This window comes from Astatotilapia calliptera, chromosome 14 (assembly GCF_900246225.1).
Source record: "Astatotilapia calliptera chromosome 14, fAstCal1.2, whole genome shotgun sequence".
Classification (NCBI taxonomy): domain Eukaryota; kingdom Metazoa; phylum Chordata; class Actinopteri; order Cichliformes; family Cichlidae; genus Astatotilapia; species Astatotilapia calliptera.
In genome coordinates this window covers 35,290,854-35,307,190 of record NC_039315.1, presented here as the reverse complement: position 1 = coordinate 35,307,190, position 16,337 = coordinate 35,290,854, and the positions used below count along the sequence as shown (strand labels likewise).

At 43.4% G+C, this 16,337-nt stretch overlaps 1 protein-coding gene across 14 annotated transcripts in view; it reads right to left on the bottom strand.

The window, feature by feature from the left end:
* phldb1b (pleckstrin homology-like domain, family B, member 1b) overlaps positions 1-16,337 on the bottom strand; it is a 107,946-nt gene that overhangs the window by 79,755 nt on the left and 11,854 nt on the right. For 10 of the 14 annotated variants that reach the window (XM_026191652.1, XM_026191659.1, XM_026191658.1 and 7 more), the window contains exons 2-4: positions 6,278-6,379; positions 1,870-1,993; positions 367-537 (exon numbers count right to left, since the gene is read on the bottom strand). In XM_026191652.1, the coding sequence (XP_026047437.1) occupies positions 367-537; positions 1,870-1,993; positions 6,278-6,379 (397 nt within the window). Of the gene's footprint in view, positions 1-366; positions 538-1,869; positions 1,994-6,277; positions 6,380-6,523; positions 6,568-7,287; positions 7,433-16,337 lie in introns of those variants that run through there. The other 4 variants (XM_026191660.1, XM_026191668.1, XM_026191653.1 and 1 more) reach the window with 3 other exon arrangements.

Sequence of the window (16,337 nt, the reverse complement as noted above, 5' to 3'; positions counted from 1 at the left end):
TCTCTAAGGATCTCATAGTCGCGATGGTCCCTTCAGTTGTGTTACTACTCTATGTGTAGACAGACGAGCTAGTTAAGCTGTCCAGTTAACCCTTGTGTTTATCTTTCGTACACACTCAGTTAACTCCCTAACCCGGGAACCTCGGGGTCCTCCTCCTTTAAAAACTCACACTGAGCATTTGATCCAACAGACCTGCAGCCAGACTCTCTGACTCACAGTTACTGGGATTGTGCACATCAGCAGGCCGCTGAAAGCGCCAAGTTAAAGAGAAACCATGGATCCTTTACTACACTGGGAAACATCAATCCTACTAAAACTGCACCAAAAGCAGAATGTATCGTGGGACGTGGCTGAGCCGGCTCCTACCTTGTGACAGGCGAGTGGGCTGTCTAATCTGGATGGCATCAACAGCACAGAGGTTCCCACAGGGGTGCAGCGTGATAACCCCCGACCTGTTCTCTATGTAGCAGTGCTGAGCTGCCACACCAGGACCCTGGATGCTGATGTCCATGGGACCATGACCCAGAGTGGTCCGGCCTGAGGGAAGGAACAAGTATGAGGCTTCGATTTCATGCTGTGCCACAGTGAGAGTGATCAGTAGTAGCACCGACAGATCGTTCAGTCTCATTTCACATTTTTACCACAGTTTTAAAAAACTCCACTTTTTAGGCTCTCCACCCTGCTGCTCCCACGGCGACCGCTCTCATGAATGGCCTCCATTAGGGCATTACAGTAATCAATGCGACTGGTAATAAAAGCATGCATCAGCATCTCCGTGTTGGCCCGAGAGAGAATAGGGCGGACTCTGGGGATAAAACCAAGCTCAGAGTCAAAAATAACACCCAGGTTTTTCACTTGTAGCGAAGGACATAGTGAAAATGCCTGTAATTTAGACAAGAGTTTCTCTCTCTGAGCCTCGGGACCGATGATTAAAACTTCAGTCTTGTCCTGGTTAAGCTGTAAAAAGTTTTCTGCCATCCAAGATCTTATATCTAAAATACAGTTAAAAAGGGCATCCATTGGTCTGGTGTCATCAGGAGACACGGAGATGTACAGCTGCGTGTCATCAGCGTAACTGTGGAAGTTCACTCCATGCCTCCTGATGACACCGCCGAGAGGGAGCATATACAAATTAAAAAGTACAGGGCCTAGAACCGACCCTTGGGGCACACCACATGTCATTTCATGGACCTTAGAGGAGCATGTATCCATACTCACCATAAAAGATCTGTCAGAGAGACAGGAAGTGAACCAGCTGTGTACAGCACCAGAGAGGCCCACCATGTGTTTCAGTCTGTTTAAAAGAATAGCGTGGTCTACTGTATCAAAGGCTGCGCTTAGATCCAGTAGCACCAGGACTGAGAGCTTTTGGGCGTCCCAGTTACATCTAAGATCATTTAAAACCTTTAGGAGAGCCGTCTCTGTGCTGTGGTTCACCCTAAATCCAGACTGGAGTATCTCCAGGATCTGTCTATCATTGAGAAAATCAGTAATCTGAGTAAAAACAAGTTTTTCTAAAATTGTACTTAAAATGGTGAGTTGGATACAGGTCTGTAGTTTTTAAAATCATTACAATCCAAATTGCTCTTCTTCAGAAGGGGCCTCAGCACCGCCATTTTACAGGCAGCAGGGAAGACACCCAACTGAAGAGAGCAGTTCATCATGTGTAAAAGCTCAGCTTCTATGGGAATGTGGCATTAACGCTACATCAGTGAAGAACCAGTTCTTTATGAACCAAACATAAAGTTAGTGACCACAGCCTGATGACGATGGCTCTGTATGGCTGCACCTCTGCACACCTGCTGTTCAGGTACCCTTTACTCCCACTGCTAACTAATGTGACGGTTGGTGTTAAGGCAGTGCTCTCACCCTCAGGCAGGGGCAGCAGGGTGATGGCTGTGCTTAGCCGTCCACTCCCCAAGCTCACCAAGTGGGGGCGCTCTGCTTGGAACTTCAGCCCCTTTCCAGTCTCGATCAGGTCCAGCGGGGTGCTCTGCAGACAAACATTAACAGTGTGTGATGACTGTTTTTGGCACATTAAATAAACATCGGTCATGTGATTTAAAAGCATGCTCCTCACCTCATGCTGCATGTTCTCTATCGCAAGAAGGGATTCTGATTGGCTGCTAGAGGTGTAATTAATTATACAAAATGCCATTACCATTCCATCTTTGAAGCGTCGGTATGTGTGGCCATGTGAAAGCACGGCAGCGTGCTGTGTTAGCCTGACAGAGCCGACCGTCTGTACCTCTGAACCCGAGGAGGTCACGCCGTGGCGTGTGTGTGGATGATAAAGTGCTGTGACTGGGACCTAATGGGAGATTGTTTCTCGTCCATTAGTCAAACTAATTGGTTTTGCACGTCACATAAAAGCACAGACGTGCAGCATCACAGGGGGCGGCCACAGAGGAGAGATGGCTCTTTTTGTTGCTTCACTCAGAGCCACAGAGGAGGCTGCTGTGGCTGTTTACATCATCCTCTGAGGGAGGTGTGCGCGTCGTCTTCCCCTCACAGCTCAGGCTGAAGCGGCTCCGTGCGCTCAGCTCGGCGAGGGGGAAGGGACGTCACCATGGCAACAGCGCTCCACAATTAAGAGACACGAAGCTCCTGGAGGGCGTTTGGCGAGCAAACCTGTGATGAGCACTTCAGCGCAGCGCAAGTGTCTTCTGCTCTGTAACCGTTAGCAGCACGGAGGCCTGACTGAGAGGCAGGAAAGCGCTCAGGCTCGATAGACGAGTTCTCACGGGACAAACCGAAGCTGTTGCGTGGAGCTCTTAGCTCGAGTTTTTCTGACAAACTCCCATGATGGAGAACTTCCTGCTCTGGTTCCCACGCTTTCTCACTGGTGACCCTGTGCATGGATAAAAATTCAGGTCCTGCTTTGTTTGTAGTGGTCAACATATTTGATGCACTGTTTGTTTAAAAGCATCTTTATTTCCCATTGGCTCATACATGTTCATGAAGGCCTGTGCAGAAGGATGTGCGGCTGTTTGGCACTATGTTTCTGTTCCAGTGTCATGATCAGCCTCGTGCACAGGAGCTGTAAATCTCGTAAGCGTCCCCGCCTGACATTCTTCTTCTCTTTGTCTTATTTTGGTAAATTGAACATTTTTCACTTCCTGCCTGTGTGTGTTTCCACTGTGTTCATTAGTTCATCCCAAACCTAATTACTTCTTTTCGTGAACTACATGTGACTGCATGAAACTGTGGGAGAAGTGATTAAGTGCATGGAAGCTGATGTTGGGCAAAGCCAGCACATCATGCTTTCATGATTGAACACATTAACTTGTCTGAATGAGTGTCGGTCCACAACACTGTCCTTCACTGCACACAGAGTTAGTTTGAAGTCCCAGACACTGGGACTGCTCCAGTCCCAGTGTCTGGGACTTCAAACTAGCACAGGTGGAGCACAGGTGGAGCACCTGTGCTCCACCTGTGCTCCACCTGTGCTGACAGGCAGCGTCTGACGTTGTTTTCACGGCTCTGTGGCAGCTCCAGTGTTGAAGGAGCTGCAGGAGTGTGGAGGCATTTACTGGCATTGATTTGCATTTTCAAACACTGCTGTGTCTGCATCTTTGTGTCCCACTTATGAGGCTGTGTGTTGTTTTTTTCATTCTCAGGACGAGACGAGTGACTCGCCGTCCTCTCGGCTGGTTAGCTAGCCAGGCGTGTCCTGATAGGATTATCTGATGGCGGGGGTCGGTGGGTAGAGTGGGGTCAAGTCTAAGAGGATTGCTGAGATAGAGGGCATCTTGCTTACGGCACTGGGAGAGCTTATACTGGGAGTGATGGGATGAGAGGGGTGGAGTCTGCAAGATGGCTTATCTGCTGTGTGCTGCTGCTTCCATGTGGAGCTCTCAGCTTCCTGCCTGCATGTGCAGGACACACTGTGATGTAATCTAAGAAGCAAATATGTACTTTGTCTGTACATTAGTGAAGCTGTTGTGAGGTACCGCTGCTATCAGCAGACGTCCGCTCATTATATGGTCACATGTTTATTTGGGGGATTTTAAATGGATAACCTTGTTTACGTCTCTTTGACTTATTGATTTCTTTACTGCCTTTGAAGAGATGAATTCACTACAGGATCACTTTGTCACAGCAAATTCAACTAAAAATGACAAATCAAAAAAGTATCATCAATATCATCAGATGTTGGATTAAACTCATAAAATCTCTCTCAGCTCAATTTAAATAGCAGAAAAACATTTTTTCAACTGTGTTCAAAATATTGTTTCCTGGTTTTTGCTCATTTTTCTGTGAATTAACAGAATTAATTATTGTAGAAATGTGGAGACTAATGCCAACTTGTCTGAAAGGACAGTTCGGTTTCATTTCATTGCCGTGTCCTCTTGGAGTGATGATGAACGGTCCTGCACATAGTGGCTGCAGCCTCTGCAGGCGTCTCTGTGAAACACCAGTGCAGGACCTCAGAGCGCACAGGGAGAGTGCTGGGAGCTGTAAACTTTGGAAAAACCAAGACTCAGAGATTTGTTTCCTGCTTTGACTTCTTTGTTTCCTCTCCAGCAACAAAGCGGTTATTTGCACTCATCAGCTTTGTTGCAGAGACTTTAAGGAAAGAGGAGTCACACCGTGCTAATATCAGGCTGACACCCCCCAAACCAGGAAGTGAAATTCAGAAGTATAAGAAGCTGTTTTGCACAGGTGGGTGACATCGGCCCAGCAGCAATCTGCTGCTCAGTTTGACTGAGATATCTGCTGTGACGACTGTTTAAACAGAGATCGGCGTTCACGCTGCTGTGCTGAGCTGGGTGCTTTTGAAGAAATAAGAGACGAGTTTCTTGGTGGATGCTCACATTAAACATAACCAAAGTTTGAAATAATGTACAAATAACTGGGAGCCAAAAGCTCAGCCTTACACTGCTCATGGATCTTTATGATGTCATACAGAGCAGATATGAGGGGCAGCAGCCAGGCCCAGTGTGAGATACATGAGGAGTATTTTGAATGTCAAAGCTTCTGAAAAGATCTGCAGATGAAGACGAGTTCCCTTTAAACGTCTCTCATGTCTGCGGAGCACGTCTGCAGGAATCACTGAAGTTTAATCTCTAACTGGATATATGCACAGAAAAAAAGGAAAGAAGAACACCCCCCCCTCCTTAATGCCTGCAGGATTTTTAGAAGCAGCAGGTGTGAAGCACAGACATCTAATCTGCGAGTCTGTCTAATTACTGCTTTACCCTCGCCAACATATGTGCTGCTGGAGCCGACCTCAGTGACACGGCAGCCTCTGTGCTTACGCTCCGTGGAGTCTCCATGCCAGGACACCGTCCCATCGCCCAGTGTGCCGACATTCAACATCAGAGGACGTCAGACGACGAGAGCGCCCTCTGTGTGTTTTTAAGAAGCTGCCACGTCTAGAAGAACGGTGTCCCAGGCCACATTACAAAGACTCCGACTCTAAACGGTCTCAATGCATCTCTGGCCTTAACAGCGACTAATAAATATGGCTAAATGAAGACTTTGTTCAGCAAGTGATCGCATCTAGAAAATGGCACTGAGGCTGTATGGTGTAATCTAATTACTAATTAAATGATTATGTTCTTGTGCTTCAAGTTCTTCAAAAACAAAAACAGTCTTTAATGCTCCCTGGAGCTACAGGACACAAATGTGCTCATTCAAAACTATCAAGTGTTTGGACTCTTCATGCTCACTCCTGTAATTATTGACCTTATTATTGACGTCCTCACCAAAAAACACAGTCCAGCTCGTTATGGCACAGCTGAACCCTGAGCACAGCGCTATGAATGATGCATAAATGACATGGGTTTGCCTCTGTTACTTCTTTGTATGTTAGAAGCCCCAGTGATGGATACTGCGTTACTGTTTAGTCTCCGATCGGTGCGCTATTTGAAGTCGTGCAGTGATGTGAAGTAAGGACTTCCCACAGGTGTGTTAAACCTAAAGTAACGAGCCCGTTTTACGACGTACAGATATTCGTGTAAAACTGTATGGAGTGAAAGGAAACAGTTGTCAGAAAAAACTACTCAAGTAAAGTACAGATTAAAAACAAAGTTCTACTCTGCACTTGCACTTATTTCCCAGCTCTGGTTGTTTGTGGTTGGACGCTGTGGAGCTCCCACTGTAGGTCACAATGATAACACTGGATCTCAAGGTTAGTGTGGAGGTAAGGCGTCTACTTCTGTCTAACGTGCATGACACTGAATGAACCAATGAACAAAAATAAAACTCTGACTGACTCTTATTTCCATCTCACAGCACACACACACACACACACACGCACACACACATTTACCTGTAACACCTGGTGAGTTTGCCGTCCACACTCCGGCATGTTCCTGTTCAGGCGGTCCATATCCACTGAGCTGTCCACGGCTCCCTGCGACACATGAAGATCCTGAAAGAGGAAATGAGAACATGAGTAACAAACGTCGTCACGGCTGAGCTCATTTCTCAAACGTTAAAAAAAGGGAAAAACATTTCTGTTTTTGGAGTCCATGTCTAAGTAAAAGCTAAAAGCTTAAAAAGGTCCCAGACTCACACTTTGTTTCCACTACAGTTCATGAAAGTCTGAGCGCGCGTGTCGGGAATCCCCATCCCAACTCTGCCCTCACACTAATGCCTCTATAGGTGTGATTCATACTGTCAGCACACACACACACACACACACACACACACACACACACACACACACACACACACACACACACACACACACACAACAGATGGTAACAGATGGTTTAACACACACATTTAAACCTCTTGACACATTGACTGGAAATCTCCTCAAACACACACTCATCACATTTTATTCACGTCATTTTTGGGGTATTTCCATCAAGTCAGCACAGGATGGATGTGTATAAATAACGCTCCGTGTCTATATTAGTGTATGTGTTAGACACTGCAGTCATTATGTGAGAAGCACAGAAAACCACACAGGAAAGGTTAGAAAACACATAATTATCCCAGAGTCTACAGAGCCAACCAGAGTCGTATGCAAGCCTAAAATGTTGTGCGTGATACGCTCTGCCTTCAGGATAACAAAGCACTGCTGCATTATCAGCGTGTTTGCTCTCCTGACAGACTGCGCAGCCTCGAGCGAGCCATAAAAACAGTAAATCACAAAACAGGCAGAAAATAAAAATAGCAAAGAGCTCTCAGCAAAGAGCTTTTGTGTAAAAAAACCAAACTCCTTTTTGAGCCTGAAGAAACACTTTGTTCCTCTTTTCTTGTTCGGTGAGAGGAACCAAGCAGCGTTTAAGTGTTCACCTGTCAGTGGTTGGCTCCAAATATAACCACTACCTTTCTCCAGTTGTCCAGCAAATGCATCGCCTGCATGGCACCACGCTGCTCCAGACTGACCGACCCAGCAAACCCAGCAGGGACTCGACTGTGAGCGGGACACCTGTGGCACTGCTCGTGACTTTAGCTTCTTCAGACTGTCTTTTTGTCCTGATCGTGGTCTTTTGTTTAAAACTTCCCTTCACATAAACTCCCATTCAGAAGGTCAGACCTGTTGCTGCTTGCTCCACTAAGCGAAGACCTACATTCCTGACTGGCAGCACCAAAGTTGAAGATAGCAGGTAGATGAGTGTGTGTGTGTGTGTGTGTGTGTGTGTGTGTGTGTGTGTGTGTGTGTGTGTGTGTGTGTGTGTGTGTGTGTGTGTGTGTGTGTAAGCAATGATCAAAAGAACGGAAGAAAAAAGCAGAGAGTGAAGAATAATGTTTTGAAGTTGTCGAATCATAAAAAGTGGGGATGACTGTAATTATGCAAATATACCGTAATCCCCGACTGAAGAAGCACGAATAGAACAAACAGAGCGTGAAGAGCAGAGTACGGACACGCAGTCTTCAGTCCCACTTGAAGACACAAACGATGGCTTCTACATCACAGAAGTATAGGTGCATTATTCTGTGCAAACGCATAAGCTGCTAATGAGACTACGTCCAACCACGTCCACAGCACTGGGGTCAGGGCCTGCTGAAGAGGAGCTGCAGCCAGCAGTTTCTGAGCTAAAGCTGTGAGGAAGAATCCCAAACGTGCTGCTGGTTATGTGGAGGACGGAGTGCTGCCAACTCACTGTGCAGGTAAAGTGAATGCAGCCAGTGATAACTGTGCAGAACACACCGCTGAGCAGCATGCATGAGCTAAAGGTTTTTCTGTTTGGTATAAGTATCAGAATGACTTCATTCTCTGTAATGTAACATGTTACTTTCTCATTAGTTACCCTGTAATGTAACATGTTACTTTCTCATTAGTTACCCTGTAATGTAACATGTTACTTTCTCATTAGTTACCCTGTAATGTAACATGTTACTTTCTCATTAGTTACCCTGTAATGTTACATATTACTTTCTCATTAGTTACCCTGTAATGTAACATGTTACTTTCTCATTAGTTACACTGTAATGTTACATATTACTATCTCATTAGTTACCCAGTAATGTTACATATTGATTTCTCATTAGTTACACTGTAATGTAACATATTTTCTCATTAGTTACCCTGTAATGTAACATGTTACTTTCTCATTAGTTACCCTGTAATGTTACATATTACTTTTTCAGTAGTTACCCTGTAATGTAACTAGTAACTGATTACTATAGTGAACAGCTGGTTAGAGTTCAGGGAACATAATGTTTGTTTCATCCTTCCTCTGCACAGGTGCAAACCATCTCAGGTGCTGATACATTCCTGTTTCTAATCCTGTCCATTCTGGTCACCATCTCCAAACCACACCTCAGAGCAGGTCATGTTACCATGTCAACCTTAACTTTCTTTGTGTCAGAACTGGACACTCGTCTCCACCCTGCCTGAACTTTCTTCTTCACCTTTCTCATTTAAAGCCATCCACCTTCAGCACCTCTCACCCTTGTACCTTAGCTGTTACAGATGTCTCTCTCTCATTCATACACATGTAACCTGTCATGTTTTTGAAAAAGAAAGTTAAGTACAAAGCTGTGTTAACCTGTCTATCCGGCCCCACCTCCTCTCCTTGCCATCACATGACTAACTCATTTATATGTTCAATTTCCGTTTCTGTTTTTCCTATTTCCGTTTCTGTTTTTCCTATTTCCATTTCCGTTTTTCCTATTTCCATTTCCGTTTTTCCTATTTCCATTTTCTTTTTTCCCCATTTCCGTTTTTCCTATTTCCGTTTTTCCCATTTTTGTTTCTCCTATTTCCGTTTTTCCTATTTCCATTTTCTTTTTTCCTCATTTCCGTTTTTTCCTATTTCCGTTTTTCCTATTTCCGTTTCCGTTTTCCTATTTCCATTTTCTTTTTTCTCCATTTCCGTTTTTCCTATTTCCGTTTTCGTTTTTCCCCTTTTTGTTTTTCCTATTTCCGTTTTTCCTATTTCCGTTTCTGTTTTTCCTATTCCAATTTTTCTTTCTCCTATTTCCGTTTTTCCTATTTCCATTTTCTTTTTTCCTCATTTCCGTTTTTCCTATTTCCGTTTCCGTTTTTCCTATTTCTGTTTTTCCTATTTCCGTTTCTGTTTTTCCTATTTCCATTTCCGTTTTTCCTATTTCCATTTCCGTTTTTCCTATTTCCATTTTCTTTTTTCCCCATTTCCGTTATTCCTATTTCCGTTTTTCCCATTTTTGTTTCTCCTATTTCCGTTTTTCCTATTTCCATTTTCTTTTTTCCTCATTTCCGTTTTTTCCTATTTCCGTTTTTCCTATTTCCGTTTCCGTTTTCCTATTTCCATTTTCTTTTTTCTCCATTTCCATTTTTCCTATTTCCGTTTTCGTTTTTCCCCTTTTTGTTTTTCCTATTTCCGTTTTTCCTATTTCCGTTTATGTTTTTCCTATTCCAATTTTTCTTTCTCCTATTTCCGTTTTTCCTATTTCCATTTTCTTTTTTCCTCATTTCCGTTTTTCCTATTTCCGTTTCCGTTTTTCCTATTTCCGTTTTTCCTATTTCCGTTTTCATTTTTCCTGTTTCCGTTTTCATTTTTCCCTATTTACGTTTTTTGTTTTTCCCCGTTTCTCCTATTTCCATTTTTCCCTATTTCTGTTTTTGTTTCTCCTATTTCCGTTTTTCCTATTACCATTGTGTTTTTCCTATTTCCGTTTTTCCTATTTCCATTTCCGTTTTTCCTATTTCCGTTTTCCGTTTTTCCTATTACCGTTTTCCGTTTTCCCTATTTCCGTTTTTCCTATTTCAGTTTTCTGTTTTTCCTATTTCCGTTTTTGTTTTTCCTATTTCCTTTTCCGTTTCTGTTTTTCCTATTTCCTTTTCCGTTTCCGTTTTTCCTATTTCCATTTCCATTTTTCCTATTTCCATTTCCGTTTTTCCTATTTCCATTTCCGTTTCCGTTTTTCCTATTTCCATTTTCGTTTCCGTTTTTCCTATTTCCTTTTTCATTTTTCCTATTTCCATTTTCGTTTTTCCTATTTCCGTTTTCTTTTTTCCTATTTCCGTTTTCATTTTTCCCTATTTCTGTTTTCATTTTTACCCTTTTTCCATTTTTGTTTTTCCCATTTCTGTTTTTCTTTCTCCTATTTCCGTTTTTCCTATTCCCATTGTGTTTTGTGTGAACAAGCTGTTGCCACTAAGAACATCCAGTTCACAGTAGTGATTTAACAGGGACGCTCTGATAAAGACCCCACACAGACCATCACAACGACCGACAGATGAAACCTCATCAGCGATGAAGAGTGAACACTGATCGTCTCATTAAGTTAATATTCTACTGAGTGCTGGTATAGATGTGGATGTTAATCTGACAAGTACACAATAACACAGTCATGCTGTTATTGAGCTCAGCCAATCACAACACTGCGAGTCTTCAAATAAAATACGACAGAAAATGTGGAAAAGTACAACAACGTATCGTCATTTACTTAGATTCTGACAAGATTTCCTGTTTCGTTGTTACATTTTCTGCTCTCCATTTAAATGCCACTGTGGAGCATGGTGTTAGCTCCCTCCACTTCAAAGGCCATTTCTCTCAGACCGTGAGATGTGGGGGGGACACAACAGCGGCTTTTCTTTCTCTCGAACTCTGAGTGGAAACACAAAGAACTCTCCATCTTTCGATCCCTCACTCTTCCTCTCATGCCAGGACAGAAAGGCTGACATTGTTTTCTGATGAGCAGATATAGCTCTCACACATGAGGGAATCTGGTTTTTGATGAGGTTGTAAAAAGTGGGGGAGGGAAGCTCCCCAAATAGCTGGAATACAAAAGTGTCAAAGCATTCACAGCATGCCAAGTAGATGGAGGGTAAAAGTATGAAATAGGTAGACGACATGCCGATACATAATAGATGAGAAAAAAAGAAGGTAAAATACAGCAACGCTGGAGACGAGCTATTTTCACACTGCAGAGTTTGGCTGTGAAAGAGTTCGTCCTCTCGGGGGTGCAACTAACAATCTAGCTGAGAATGGTGGCGCTAAAAATATGGCCAGGTTTACCAGTATCACTCAGTACAGTGTGGCTAGTAGCTAACTCAACAACAGTCTGGGCTCCTCTCCAACAAACGGATGATTTAAACAGTCTGGGCCTTCTCTGAGAATGCAGAGATAATCAGGAATGTGAAGACTGACAAAGGTGAGGGGGGCTTTATGCTCATCAAAGGACAGCGTCCATCCAGCACTCTGTTAGCCTAACATCACGTAGCAGATATTACTCTATGAACAGACCCGCGCTCATTTCATCCAATAAAGACAATTTCCCTGTGGTTATGAGCCATAGATCAGACGTCTCTGACAGGTTTTTCGCTCTCTGCTTCTGTGTTACAACACTTGATCTCTCCACTTAAAAGAAATATGATACATTTCATTAATTGTGCTGTTTCAGTTTATTGAGTTGACGAGCTCTTGAAAGACATTAGTATTTATTATGTCCATTAAACACAAAATTGCAACAAAATGGGAAATGATACAAAAAATTGTTGCTTTCTGTCAGTAGTTGTTTTTGTTGGTTTCACATTAGCATTAGCTATTTTAATGCTAAAGCTAATAAAGGTTAGTCAAAGCAACAACAACAAGCTGAAGGCTAAAAGTGAGAGAACGATGCAAACATGTTTTTATTCTTTCATCTCTGTCATGCTGTGCACTATGGGGCGCCGTTTATAAAGTGAAACATGCTGAAATTAACAGCAACATTTTTCCACATTTAGCTCAAAACCTTACAAAAACATATTTTTTCGAGTAATTTTTTACAACATTTAGTAAAATATTTGTAACTTTTCATCAAATGTTAAATGTTAAATCTAAATGTTAAATATTAAATCTAAATGTTAAATATTAAATCTAAATATTATATTTAAATCTAAATGTTAAAAGTTAAAATGTTACGAGACGGTTGGCAACTCTACTAACTAACCTTATGAACAAAATAAAGTTCAACATCAGTAACATAGCACCACCCAGCTGTATAGAAACCCCGTCATGCTAGCTAGCACGCAGTACGAAAAAGTCAGCATAACAAAAATAAACTCCACCTAAACTTGATTTATATCTGACACAGACTGCAGGTCATAACTTCTTACCTGAAGTTCACCTGACACTCGCACCGGCAACCGCCTCGGGTCTCTCCTCCTGCCTCCCCTCCTGCCTCCCCTGAATACTTGATACTTGAATACCTGTTACTGAATCTGTGGAAGCTCCGCGATGCCACCACACGAAGTAACGAGTAACGAGTCTATCTAAATCCCAGTAACGAGTAACGCGTTCATGATTTTGGCATAATAACTAGTTACCGTGCTCGTTACCACAATAATAACGTAGTTACTGTAACGAGTTACTTAATAACACGTTAGTCCCAACACTGGTGAGGACACCTCGAGCCCTCTGTTTGGGTACTGGACGTTACAATGTTGTTTCTTTAACAATGTGATTACCTGCTGTTTGTAGCAGGCAGCAGCAGTTAGGAGTAAAGTCCCCTAACCCGTCTGTAGGACCTTTCTACAGGTGTTTAAGCTACATCTGTACTTCAAGGGTAACTTTATTAAAACTAATGTGAAGGAATGCCAAGCAGTTGATATGGAGGTAGCGAGCTAGCAAATGATATAAATTGTTCTCACCACTCAGTCTTCTGACCACAGCAGGACTAAGCTAATCAGTTCTGCCACATCAGTGTAGGACCTGATTTCAATAAACACATTCATTAGGGGAAAAAACAAACTGCAATGGAAACGGACAGGATGTCTGACTCAAGAGGAAACTGAATATAAAATGAACACTTCTGTCTGATGTCATGCTAAGAGTGGGAGGAAGCTGTTTTTAAAGTAGTTGTTGATACGTTCTTGTCGAATGGTGCGTTACACATGCTAAAGTCAGAATAACGCTCTCTCACTGACTTAAAGACCCTGTTTTCAGATTTAAACCCAGAGGGTGCAGAGGCTGACACCTGCCTTTGATTCTAACTACACTGACAGCTCGTGCTACACACAGCAGGTTGGATCATGTGTTTGAATGTGTTGGCTTGAGAATAGATGCAGTCTGTAGCCACAGGCAAGACACTGTGCTGAAAGGAAGTTTATGATCACGTGTTGAAATGCTGGAAACAGCAACAGCACATAAATGAATGGAGGGGAAGGAGTGCAGGTGTGCCACAAACATCCTTACAAACACACCTGGTCGCTTTGATGACAAAGTATCCAACACCACAGTAAAGACAGCAATAATCCCATCCAGTCCTTACTCCTTAAGCAGCTGTGCTCCGTAAACCAAACTCTTTTCATAATCTGAGATCAAAACTCGCTTTTTGTTCTCTGACCTACAAAAGACTTCTCCAACATCTTTATGCATGCTGCACACAGCTACATACCACTGCTGCCTCCGCTCAGAGGTAATGTCAGGTACTTTTGATTGTGAACTTTACCAACACATAATAATAATACTCAGTTATTTACTCAGCATGTTGTTGTGTCACCAGTCCTACAGCCTTGACAAACAGCTCATTTTTGCACTAAACACTGATAAACAATTAAATTATTTACCTCCTGCTAATGTTCGACTAACAGGTTCCAGTGTGGGCTGGACTGGACCTACAAGATTAACACATAACACACTTATGATATACTGTAATACTGGCTCATTTATATAGTGCTAGATCACAGCAATAGTCACCTTTGACCTCTATGCCAATTACAAAGAGGAACATATAATACTGTTTCATTCGTTTACGTCTGCCCTCTCAGTGACAAGCAGCCTGCTGTATAACAGACGAAATAAGGAGCTTGGAAAGAAAAGCATCTGGACTTCTTTACGTTTGTTGAAGACGTTTCATCGAGATGCTTCTTCAGTTCAGTGGTGGAGAGTCCCAGATTTAAGCCCTATGGGAGTGTCCCCCCAGGAGGGTCATGCACCCCCTGTTGGTCCTCTGTCTAATCACAGGAGCCAAGGTGTGAAAACAGGTGTGGGTCACAATCAGCCAAGGTTTCAGGTGAAACCTAGCCCCGCCCTATCATGTGACTTACTGAGGTCAGACAGCTCAGGAAGTGAGTGGGCGTTTGAGCCCATAATGAATATTCCACTTGTATAAAAAGCTGACACTGTTATGTGCTGAGGGTGGTGACCAGTGTAAATCCTGTGTGAACATAACAGCACACATGATTCTGGTTTCCCAGAGCTGTGGGCTCCAACAGCCAGAGGACGGAGCCCATCGGGGGCCTGATGGACTCCGTATGAGATGAACGAATGAGGGCAGATGAGGAGCAACGTGAGGAAGAGATAGCAGGATGTCATTTCTCTCAAGCCTCTATCTTGTTCAGCCAGCTGCCACAGCGCAGCTCTGCTTCTGTCTTCTGGGCTCTGATAATGGAGTCAGCTGGCTAATCCTCCCCCTGCAGGGATATCCTTCCATGTCTTCTCTGTCTCTCCACCTTCCTTCACTAGACGCTCTCTTAATCATCTTTCCTTCTTAGAATGCTCTCAGGTTGCCCCTGGCTGCATGTTCTCTCACCTTTTCCTGCGTGGTTTATGCTAACTTTATATGTCATATATCTGAGAAATAATATGAAACAATACCCAGTGCAGTGGTTCTGCATGGTCTCATAAAACCTGCAAAAAGTCATGTTGCAAAATGTAGAGTTGGTTTTAGCAGTCGCATGAAATCGTCCGTCCTCAGGAAACCGGCGCTCCAAGATCACTCATGCCACTTCAAGCTGTTTACATGCTGTGGTGTTTGCTCTGCTGGATGGAGCCCAAGCCAAATGACACATTTTGTTTTTGGAGAGAAACGAAGGGCGGATCCAACGGCAGCATAAATGCTGTATAACAATCTGCAAATCAAGAGGAAAACTCCCTAAAAGGTTGACGCCGGCTCCACCGGACCCTCTTACATAACTGACCTGACCACTGACCATTAGCATCACAACAACAACGACAGTCTGCCTTTGTGGACACGTTATGTAACCAGATGTAACGTGACGTCATCTACAAAAACGTAATGAAGAGTCCACTTGAACTCTAGCTGCTCTGTTTGACTGAACAATTGTCCATTTATGCTAACAGGTCAAGCAGCTTTGCTAACTGCTGATAAAAGTGCTAATAAAGACAGAAGAGCACAAAGCAGGTCAGCACAACAGAGCAGACGTCCTGCCTAACATGTTTTTAACATGATGTGTCTGTACACTGGCACATGTTATGAAGAGGTCTGTAGACATAATAGGTTTTATTTCATAAAACAGACCAGCCTACACAGGCACCACAGCTCCCACTTTGGTGCTGGCATTCAAACCCAGACCTAAACATAGCATTTACAAGTTTTACAAGGCGATCCTGAATAGCCCTGGTTAGAGGCGTCCTTACTTGTGGTGTTTCAGGGCTCGAAGAAACGACCGCTACAAAAGAGCTTCAAAGCGCTCTGACGGCTTCTGGAGCCACCAAACAACACAAAGGCTGAAACACCAGCTCAGTTTACACTCCTTAAAAATACGACACTTTTGGTGATGCAGACAATAAAAGTAATGAACTTTGGTGGTTTATTCAAACAGACTAACAAAAAGAGCTGCTCTGCATTAAAATGATCTCCGCGACTGTCCAAGCTTTACTTCTGAACAAGTAAAGCAGTGTTTGTGATGAAGGGCATGACGAAGGAGTTTAAAGACATCAGCAGCAGGAAGCGTGTGGAAGATAGAGGAAGACAAAAATACACAGAGACGCTTGGTTCTGCTGTCTGAGTGTCACTATATGTAGACTTCCTGTACAGCGAGACAAGCCAAGGTCCACTTCCTGTTGGTGGCACAGGCCAAGGTCGGGGTTAGCCTCTGCTGTGGGACCAGTCTGACCTCAAATATGAAAGTTTGTTATAATTTGGTTGGAGCTGTTTGGAAGAGCCGCTGCAGGGGTAACAGGGATCAAACTGCCTCCACGTGGTAACGATGCTTTTGTTTT